The sequence below is a fragment of the Meleagris gallopavo genome, chromosome 5 (assembly GCF_000146605.3).
Source record: "Meleagris gallopavo isolate NT-WF06-2002-E0010 breed Aviagen turkey brand Nicholas breeding stock chromosome 5, Turkey_5.1, whole genome shotgun sequence".
NCBI lineage: Eukaryota > Metazoa > Chordata > Aves > Galliformes > Phasianidae > Meleagris > Meleagris gallopavo.
Genome location: NC_015015.2, coordinates 57,641,150 through 57,651,917, shown reverse-complemented (window position 1 = coordinate 57,651,917; position 10,768 = coordinate 57,641,150). Strand labels below are relative to the sequence as shown.

The following is a 10,768-nucleotide window of genomic DNA, read 5'->3' as shown; positions in this document are numbered from 1 at the left end:
CCCTCCCTCCCTCCGTCCCTGCCCCGCTCCGAGCCGTGCCGTGCGGTGCCGTGCCGGCGCTGAGCGCTGCTCTCTGCGCGCAGGAGGCCGGGGCCATGGCGCTGGACGGGATCCGCATGCCGGACGGCTGCTACGCCGACGGGACGTGGGAGCTGAGCGTCCATGTCACCGACCTGGGCCGCGACGTCACCCTGAGGGTCACCGGGGAGATCCACATCGGGGGAGTCATGCTGCGCCTCGTCGAGAAGCTCGGTGAGTGCCGGCGGCCGCCCTGCTCCAGCATCCTGCCCCGGGGCTCTGCCCCAATGCTTTGCCTTAGCAGCCGGGGCTCTGCTCGGACCCCGACGTCCGACGCCCTGCCCCGGCAGGCGGCTTTGAGTCCCAGCACCCTGCCCCCGTGCTTTGCTTTACGACCCAAAGCCCTGCCTGCACCGCCTCGGCACCCGGCCCTGGAGCTCTGCCCTAATGCCGTGCCTTAACACCCAGCACCCCGCTGCAGTACTTCGCTGTAGCACTCAGCACCCGCAGCAGAATTTTGCTTTAGCATCCTGCCTGCACTCAGGGTGCTGCCCCAATTCTGTGCTTTAGCACCCAGCACCTGGCAGCCAGTGCCCTGCCTGCGCCCCGCACCCAGGGCTCTGCCCAATACTGTGCTTCAGCTCTTGACATGAAGCCCCCAGGGCTCTGCCCCGGTGCTGTGCTTTGGCACCCAGCGCCCTGCCTGTGTGCAGCACCCAGCACCTCGCTCGCATCTGGCATCAGGAGTTGGACTCAATGATCCTTATGGGTTCCTTCCAGCTCAGGGTATTCTGTGATACACCTGGACCAGCACCCTGCATATATCCAGCATCTGCTCCTTGCCTGTCCCCCTGCATCCCGTCCCAGCGCCCCATTCCATCTCTCTGCATGCCCCAGGGTGCCCCTGCACCCCTCTGAGCTCCACCCAGATCCCCCAGCAGCACCCACCCTGCACCCACTCCCATCACCCTGGGTCCTGCTGGCTGCAGTTTGCACGGAGCTCAGAAATATCATTGCTTCGGGCTGTTTGGTGCAAGTTCTGTGATTAATAAAAAGATTTAATTGGCAGAGTTTGCTCAGAGCAGAGCTGAGCGTGGTCAGCATTAGGGGAGGTGGCTCTTCGTGCCTCTGGCTACGGTCTGTGCGTGCTTACCCAGCAGTAGTGTTGGGGTGGCTGCTGTCATTGCTGGGATAAAACATGAACGTTGCACTGCAGGCGCATGCCTGGGGCTGTGGGAGTAGCAGTGCTGTCAGCCGTGCCCGTGGGTCCTGCTTAAATCATGGAATCACAGATTCAATGCAACGTGTTTGCATGGCTGTAAGAGCAGCGTCCTGCTTTGGTTGTCATTTGAGAATTGTCTGGGGTTAAAGGAAGGAGGAGATGGACTTAAATAGGGTCGACTCAAAGGGAGGCAACCATTCGATCAAAGGGTCTTCTCCTGGAGGCAGCCCTGGCTCTAAAAACCCATTTGTGTCTGTTATTTTTCTGCTGGAGCTGCAGAAAGCTCAGCCTGCAGCCAGGCCGAATGCTTGGGGAAGCAAAAAACAAAACAAAACAAAACAAAAAAGACCAAAACAAAATAATAAGGGGGAAAAAAAAAAACCAACTCATCTCAATGGCTTTCTAGAAATGGTAAAAACCGACCCCTGGGTGATGGAGGGCTCCGCTCGGGGCTGCCGAGGGGACCCGAATTAGAGGCTGACGTCAGACGTCCCCGCGCCGTGCTGGTTAAATTAGGCATTGTATTGAGGGGAAGGAATGCCAGCAGCACGGGAATGGGATTCTGCTGCTCTGTGCTCAGCTGTCGGCACAGCCCACGGCCGCTCGGTTCCGTGAGTCAAATTCCCACTGCTTTCCCCCATCCTGAGGCTGGTTTGCTTTCTTAACGTCTCTCTGTTTAAAAAAGCAAGAAGTGTGATTGTTTCCTGAAGGATCTCCCTCTCTCTCTCTGTTTTTGCTGTGAGTTTTAAGGAAACTTCCCAAAGCTGACGTTTCTGGCAGTGCTGGGATGCCCGGTGGTGGATGGCTGGGATGCTGATGGATGGGGCTGCTGCTGTGGGCCAGGCTTGGCTCTTCCATGGGCTCTTCCATTGGGGAGCTTCCATGGAATGTGGGGCCAGGCGGGATTTGGGGCCGGGCTGACCCTGCTGCCTCCTGGCGGACCCCTCACATTGGTGGAAACATTTGGTGGCTTTGAACATAAGCCTTATGCATTCCCTCCCTGCCGCTCCAGCAGCTTGCAATTAAAACCTATTGCGATTGGAAAAACCCCCAAGCGGGGTTTCTGGTTACTGAGTGAATTGCAGCGACCTGCGTGCTCCCCTGTTATTCATCACCCCGGCAGATTAAGACACTGTGTTAATTGAGCTGTGCCATGTGGTCGGCAGAAAAATGGGCAAAAAGTGCTGAGGTTGGAAGAGCAGCACTATTTATTCAGTAACCTATAAAGGTCCGGGGCAAAATCCTGGTCGCAGCATAGGAGCTGTGCAATGAATCCTACCATGCCTTTGTACTATGTGGCACCTATCAAGCTGGGATGAATTCTTCTCTCTCTTTGTATTTATATGTAATTTGTTAACAGCGGGCTGCGCTCCAGACTTGGCCCATTTGCAGAAGACAGCTGATTGCATTGGAAGTAGGCAGCAGCTGCTTGGCTTTGCCCAAAATCCCAAGCAGGGCTGCTGCCTTGTAGGAATTCTGCCACTATTGCCTGACTTACAAAGTCAGTGCGAGAGGAGGAAGGAAGGAAGTGAGCAGAGGTTATTGTTGTTGTCGGCTCGAGGCTGTTTTAAACATATGCGACCAAAATGTTGCTTCCATTTATTTATTCATTTGTTTGAAATGTGCCTGGGAGGAGCTGAGTGGGACGCTGCTGGGGAGGTAGGAAGCTCGGGGACAGGGTGTTGGCTGTGCATGCCGATGGGGCCGGGGGACCGAAGGGCGCTGGTGCCATTCAGCGGTGTGGTGAAACCCCAACTGCTCGAAGGCCTCATGTTATGGTCAATCAGAGCTCTTGGAAGGATTTGGGCAACAGATTCCAGCTCTGCCGTCCTCTCTCAGCTCTTCTGTTGTGTCTTCATGGTGTGTCCCCTGTGGGAGGGCAGGATCTCACCTGGGCACAAGGGCTGATGCACACAAATTTGGGGTTTTTGGTTGACGTAGTGCATGGAGAGCTCTTTCTTCTGCTGGTTTCAGCCTGCAGATGTGCCTGGGGGAATGGTTTTAAAGTGAGCCAGGGGAGGTTTAGGTTGGATATGAGGAGGAAGTTGTTCAGCCAGAGGGTGGTGAGGCACTGGAACAGGTTGCCCAAGGAGGCTGTGGATGCCCCAGCCCTGCAGGCATTCAAGGCCAGGCTGGATGTGGCTCTGGGCAGCCTGGGCTGCTGGTTGGCGACCTGCACACAGCAGGGGGTTGGGACTGGATGAGCACTGTGAGCCTTTGCAACCCAGGCCATGCTGTGATTCTCAAGCACCCGGTGCTGGCCCACATCTTCCTGGGGAACGTCACACCAGGCTCGTTAGCAGCTGGGCTGGGATGCGGGCACAGTGCTGGTGCCGGTGCAGCAGGCAGTGCTGGGCTGTTCTGGGACAGGAGCATCTCCTGGGGTAGCCAGCAGCATCCCAGCCCTCGGCGGGGTTTCGTATCGCTCCGTGTTTTGCTATCAGCACGTGGTTGATATCTCCACGCCGAGTCCTTGTCCCTGGAACAACACATTTGTAACAGCACTGAAGTGGAACACGCACGTCGCCGGTAATCGGAGGACGCATGCAGGCTGCGTGCTGTACATCAGCCCCTGGCTCCAGGAAGCTCCTGCGTAGGCACGCAGCGGATCGCGGGGCTGCAGCTGACATAAAGTCCTCTTTGTTGGCGTCAGTGCAGCCAGGAGCAGGACTTGGCGGCGGGGGGAGCTGGGAGCTGTACGTATGCTGGCGGCTCCCGGTGATGCGTGCTCCCGTCCCAAGCGGCGATGAGTCTTCGGAAGCCTCCCCAAAAAATTAAAAACGAAATGAAACAACCTGTTTTCGCCGTGACTTCCTCTCTGTCGGCTGCGTTTGTTCTTTGTCCGTACGGCGGCACGTGAAGGCGGTGGGGAAGCGGCCGTCCCACACCTGGAGGCAGAACCCATCTGCGGCGGTGCTGGGAGCGGTTCCCTTCCGACCCGGGCCGGGGATGCCGGGGGGTTGCAATGCCCGAATTGTCGGTGACCACAGACAGGAAATTGTTGGGTTTGCTGCTCAGACCAGCAGAGATCGGCGGCTTCCTCTGGGCGCGCGGTTGCCTGTGGCACAAAGTGTGGGATGGGGCTGGGGGAGCACGGCTCACACCCTGCCCTTGGTTTCATTTGCTGTGTTTGTTCCTGGCGGCGGCCGTCCTTTCCTTTTCCCCACCCTCCTCCACCGGGCTCGGAACCGGCGTTCTGCACTGAGTCTGACTGTGTTTTATGTGATGTCGGCCGTGTGTGAGTTGCTCCTTAATATTGAAAGGGATGGATAAGGAGCTGACTGTCTCCGGGTGGGAATTTCCAGAGGGATCCCTCTCCGAAACATTGCAAAAAGCAAACCAGGAACCTCTCAATTTGCTGAATGGGGGAACTTCCTTGCAAGAAGAAGCCGAGCAGGGCCAGGAGGACGTGGTTACTGCATGGAAGGATGGTGCTGAGGTGGGGAGTGGGTCGGGTTTTGGGGAAGGGATCTGTGTTCCAGAATGGCCTTAAGGCAGCACTGGGCCATCAGCTTCCCAGCATGCGCATAGGGATTCATAGAATCCTAGAATGGCCTGGGTTGCAAAGGAGCACAATGCTCATCAGTCCCAACCCCCTGCTGTGTGCAGGTCACCAACCAGCAGCCCAGGCTGCCCAGAGCCACATCCAGCCTGGCCTTGGATGCCTGCAGTGATGGGGCATCCACAGCCTCCTTGGGCAGTTCCTGGTGCAACCTGTGATGGCGTTGGGCTTTCACCTTCACTCTTCTGATTCTGAGGTGGGGTTGGGGTGGGGGAGGGTGTGTGGCACTGCTGTGGAGTTCTGGATGCAGGGAGTGTTTGCTGAGTTGGGAAAGAGCACAGGGAGTGTTTGCACTGCATGCTTGGCTCATTGCAACATCACCGATTGCACAGCTGCTGTGAGCCCACAGTTTGGGCACTGGGGGGGTGATTTGGTGGTGGGGTTTTATAGAAAGGCTGCCGGGGTGCTGCAGCAGTTGCAGAGCTGGCTTTGCAGGGGTGCAGCTGTTACCAGAGGAATGGGTGCTGAGCAGAATGAGGTGCAGGGGTGCGGGCTGCCTGCTCAGCCCCGCGTTATCTGCCTGCTGCATGCATCCTGCACAACGTCCTCCTGCCGCTATCATCTGCAGTGCCTCCTGGCACAGCTTGCACTGTTGCTGGCATGAGCCAGGCTTGCATCTCTAGGGATGGAGCACCCACAGCTCTGCAGGCAGCTGTGCCAGCTCCTCCCCACGCTCACTGTCAAAAAAAACTCCCCCTAACACTTAACCTTCATCTCCCTTCTTTTAGTTTAAAGCCATTCCCTGTTGTCCCATCACTGTGACCCGATGCTGCAGTGCATGGGGATGGAGGGATGCTCAGTCATGGCAGCTGGAGGCTCCCTGCAGAAATGCTTTTCCTTCCTTCCTTTCTTCCTTCCTTCCTTCTTTCCTTCCTTCCTTCCTTCTGCTGTGTATCTGGGCAGTGCTTTAATCACACCAGCCCCTCTGTAATCAAGTTTCCTTCCATTGCTCCTGGTCCCATCCGCCGCAGCTCTGCTGCTGTGCTGCTGGATGGGGTGTGTGGGGGGAGCACCCTGCTCCATCAGGGCATGAACCCTGCTCAAAAACCTCTTTAAAAAGAAAATCTCACCTTTGGCTTTCCTTCATTCTCTCTCTTAGGAAAATGGCGGTGTTGGGGTCACAACGACGTCTGTAGGGCCAGGACTGAGGAAGTGGTTGCAGCTGGAGCAGGAGGGATATATGTGCAGGAGTGCAAGTGGCACTGTAATGAATCAGATTGCCAAGTGCTAGCTGAGTAATCCTATTAATGCTCAAAAGAGCTTCCTTCCTAGAGCTTGCTGCAGAGCAGGAGCCACTTGCATGCCTGCAAGGCTTTGTCCTTGCTGGGGGTGCTGCCTGGGATCTGCAGAGTGACCATCAGTCAGTGATCCTCTTGAGCAGGGATGTGTCAGGCAGCTGTGCCCTGCATTGCATCCTGCATTGCGTTTAGGGGCATGGTCAGTGCAGATGGTGGTGGTGGGTCAGCTGTTGGACTTGATGATCTTAGAGGTCTTTTCCAACCTTTGAGGTTCTATGAACCATTCACAGAGCCATTCATAGAACCACGAAGGTTGGAAAAGACCTGTAAGATCAAGCAGTTCAATGGGTTTCTCATAGCTGGCCTCATACAGGGCACAAGATTAAATCCCCTTATTAAATCTTAGGAGTACTGAGAGCATCATGTTGCTGATTGCAGCTCATTGCAGCAGGCTGGTAATGGTTTTTAGAGGCTGTTTGTCTCTGTGTGCTACAGATATAATTTTTCAGGTCTCATTACCAAAGGGCAGAAGGATTTTTTCTTTGATCCTTTTCCATTTGAAGTCCCAGTGTACGCTCCTAAGTGCCCCAAACCATACCAACAAATAGATCGTTCCTGACCCCATCACCCAGCAGAACCCACCAGCACTTCAGCCTGACCCCAGATAAATGGAAACAGCTTATTTTCTGCATTTTTTTTCCATGATTGTCCAAGAAGGAGTGGCTTTGGCATGTTCAAAGGAATCTGGGTGTACGGAGGTCAGCACGAGCAGGGGGTGGTGCTGGCAGGTCCCACCCCAACGGGATCAATAGATGGATGTGTGTATGTGTGCATGGTCATGTGTGTATATACGGAGCTGTGCACATATGTTTGCGTTTACCAAGAGAGAGAATGTGGATATATGTAGGCAAATATACCGTGTGTGTGTATCTATAGCATGTATATGATAAATACGTATGTGTGTGTGATATATATATGTAGATCACATATACACACAGTTATATACATGTGTAGATGTATATGAACTGTGCATACGTAAAGGTCTGAAACCGAATCTCAGCCTGAGCCCTTCCACTTGAGCACACACACATAGACATATATATATGTGTGTGCATATGGAGAATCATAGAGTCATTAGCATTGGAGAAAACCACTAAGATCATCCAGTCCAACCATCAGCCCATCACCACCATGCCCACTATATGGGTAAATGTGTGTTTGTGTCTGGGGAAACGTGAAGACACGTGTATCTGCACGCACACTGTGCTTTCCCACATAGAGATATATGTATAAATGGTCAGTATTTGAAAATAGTCCCATGTGGATGATACGTATAGATGTGTGTGTGCATGATATCAGTGTGTATGTATGATGTATATTTTAGATACGTGATTACTTAATATATTGATATATTTATATGCATTTATATATTTTATATCTATATTATATATCTTGCATGCATACCGAGCTATATCTTTGTATTCTTATCTATATGTGGGTCCATGTTAATGGGTCCATGTGTATGTGTATGGGTCCATATGTAAACAGATAGATCTACCATATGTATAGATAGATGTAGTGCCTAACATATTCCTTGAGCTTGTGCAGGAGCTTTTAAATCGTTCCCAACCCACATCTCAGCCCTGTGTGGTTGGCTGTTGGCGAGGAGGAGGTCCTGCAGCAGGAGGGCTCATTGGGGACAGGGGATATCCCAAAACAAGGAGGCACAGGCAGTGTTGATGTGACACCGGGGTCTGGTGTGTGAGTGCCAAGGAGCTGCTGCAGGGCTGGAGATCCCACTGGTCCTTCTGGCCTCCCTTGGGCAGGTGCTGGTGAACTTGGAGTATCCCTTGTTACTTTCTGCTGTCTGAATCCCAGAGGGAAACTATTGGCAATGGAAACATGCCAATGGAACTGGAAGGCGCTCATTGGGATCACAGAATGGCTTAGGTTGGAAGGGACCTTAAGGCTCATCTAGTTCCAACCCCCCATTGAGCCCAGCCCCAAGGAAATCACAGCTCAGTGTTCAGCCCTCAGCTTGCTGCTAACCATTTCCAAGGCTGCTTTATGTGCAGCTGCTCCCTGGCCATCTCACCATTAACCCAAACTGTTAATTGCTCTCAGGCTGTGCATGCCATGCCTGAGAGGTTAATCTGCAGCGAGAACCCAAATCCCCTCCTGTGCTCTGTTACACATAAGTGTTACTGATTCAAAATGCTTTTTTTGTTCCCCCCACCCCCCCAGACTTCAGTGCCAACCTGTTGAGCTTCCAGCCGGGCACAAGTTGGACCTCCTTACCAAAGTCCATTGTAATGATTTCTCAGATTTTTCTGAGAGTAGCCAAAGCTTGTGCAAGTTTGCATGCTTTTCTATATTTGGTTTTGTTTAATTTGATTGTACAAAGCTGCTGAAACGTCCAGCTTAGCATTTCTACTTTCTGGCTGTGTGATGATGCCGTTTTGTCACAGATTAAAAGGAAAAAGAGACAGGGACCAAAAACCCCATTTGTCATCCCATGCTGCAGGGCTTTGGGCGTGGGCTGGTGGTCACAGAGCGGCAATGGCAATGGGTGGCAGCTGGTGGCTCCTATGTGGGAGTCCAAGGTCACAGGAGGGTCTGGGGCAGAAAGCTTAGTGTCATGCCAGGGTTTGACCCAGAAAGTAGCTTGGCTTTAAACCTCTTTTTTACTGCAGAAATTCAAGTAATCCTACAAAATCCATAAGCTCAAAACTTCCTGCTAACCCCATTCCGAGGGCAAAAGTGTGTCTGTGGCGTCCTGCATCCTCTTGGGGTTCTCCTCCACCTGCCCGTGATGTCCTGCAGCGACGTTTGGGTTTCCCTTTGGGAGGAGGGCTTTCGTTTCCCATATGGCTGTTGATGCACCCCGGTGGTTTCAGAGGTTCTGAGCCCAAGGAGAGGTTTGCAAAATGCAGCTCCCACTTTGGATCATAGAATATCCCAAGTTGGAAGGGACCCACGAGGATCATCGAGTCCACTTCCTTCCTTTGAGTCACATCTGGGAGTTTTCCAGTTTCATTTGCAGGGACTGCAAGACTTGGCAGGAAGCTTGTTTAATTCCAAAATTATTTTGTTTAATTCCATTTTCTGTGCACGTTGACATGGCTGGGCTCACCTTTGAGTAGCGTGGCTGTGGGGACAGGGCAAGCCAACAGCTGATACCAAACAGTAAAGTGAAAATCTCTCCTGGGAATGCGAGGAGTTGGCCATGAGCCCCTTGGTGTCTCATCAACTGGGGCCACATGGACCCAGTGTGACTCTCCTCACTGCTTTTCCTCCTGCCTAGCCCATTTCTGGGTCAGTGGTAGAACCGTAGGATGGTGTGGGTTGAAAGGGATCCAGTTGTCCTAAATGCTGCATGATGTGCAGAGAACAGCCTTTTTTTTTGGCGTTGGTGGAAATGACAGCTGAGGGGAGGAGTTGGAGATGGTCCAGAGGAAGACCACAAAGATGATCAGAGGGCAGCCTACAAAGACAGGGTGAGGGAGCTGGGCTTGTTCAGCCTGGAGAGAGAAGCTGTGGAGTGACCTCAGTGCAGCCTGCAGTACCTAAAGGGAGCCTACAGACAGGAGGGGAGTCAGCTCTTGGAAAGGGCAGATAACAGCAGGACAAGGGGAAATGGTTTGAAGTTGAGGGAGGGCAGATTTCAGTTGGATGTGAGGGGGAATTGTTTGCTGTGAGAGTGGTGAGGTGCTGGAACAGCTGCCCAGAGAGGCTGTGGATCCCCGTCATCCCTGGAGGTGTTCAAGGCCAGGTTGGATGGGGCCCTGGGCAGCCTGGGCTGCTGTGAGATGTGGAGGTTGGTGGCCCTGCCTGTGGTGGGGGGTTGGAGCTTCATGATCCTTGAGGTCCCTTCCAACCCATTCTGTGATTGTGTGATGAGGAAGCAGTGACATCCCATAGCAAACAACTCATCCCTGAGCAAAAAGCTCACCTCCAAGGTGGCTGCTATGGAGCGCAAGCAATTATTTCTGACTTGTGAAGGTTAATTCTGATTTTGGTTTTAATGGATGAATGATGTGTTTGTTGCAGATGTCAAGAAGGACTGGTCGGACCACGCGCTCTGGTGGGAAAAGAAGAAGACGTGGCTCCTCAAAACACACTGGACGTTGGACAAGTATGGGATCCAGGCTGACGCCAAGCTGCAGTTCACACCGCAGCACAAGCTGCTCCGCCTGCAGCTGCCCAACATGAAGTACGTGAAGGTGAAGGTCAACTTCTCCGACAGAGTCTTCAAGGCGGTTTCCGACATCTGCAAAACCTTCAGTGAGTACCTTGTCTTCCATTTGTGCTCTTGTGCAGTAAAACTCATTAAATCACTGCTAACCTCCACCTTCGAGCACTCAACAACCTGGGGATCAAGCAGCCCAAGTGCCTGCTGGTTTTGCCTTTCGGTTCTCATCTTCTGGGTGTTAATTCCTGCAGAGCACTGCAGATGTAAGCCTCAAAGGGATGAGGTTTTGCATGCTGAGTGCTGCTTTCACAACAGAGCTGTTCGCAGTGTTGCACTGGGCAGGGCAGCAGCACCCTGCTCCCTGGTGGAGTTATTGGTGCTGGGCTGTGATTTCTATTTGTATTTTTGCAAACATAGGCGCTAGATGAAGAACAAATCCTGCAATAGGAAATCTGTCAGATCCCTGGGTCTTCTTCTAGGAGAAGATGGTATTAGAGATTAAGTGATGATGCTCTGCTATAAAACTGTCTGGTGGA

General features: G+C 52.9%; 1 protein-coding gene across 5 annotated transcripts in view; it reads left to right on the top strand.

Annotated features, from left to right (window-relative positions):
- The window catches only part of FERMT2 (fermitin family member 2), a 36,710-nt gene that overhangs the window by 198 nt on the left and 25,744 nt on the right, over window positions 1-10,768 (top strand). For 4 of the 5 annotated variants that reach the window (XM_019616038.2, XM_019616037.2, XM_019616036.2 and 1 more), the window contains exons 2-3: window positions 84-252; window positions 10,091-10,324. In XM_019616038.2, coding sequence (XP_019471583.1) covers window positions 96-252; window positions 10,091-10,324 — 391 coding nt within the window. In that variant the 5' untranslated portion in view covers window positions 84-95. Of the gene's footprint in view, window positions 1-11; window positions 253-10,090; window positions 10,325-10,768 lie in introns of those variants that run through there. The other variant, XM_010712166.3, reaches the window with a different exon arrangement.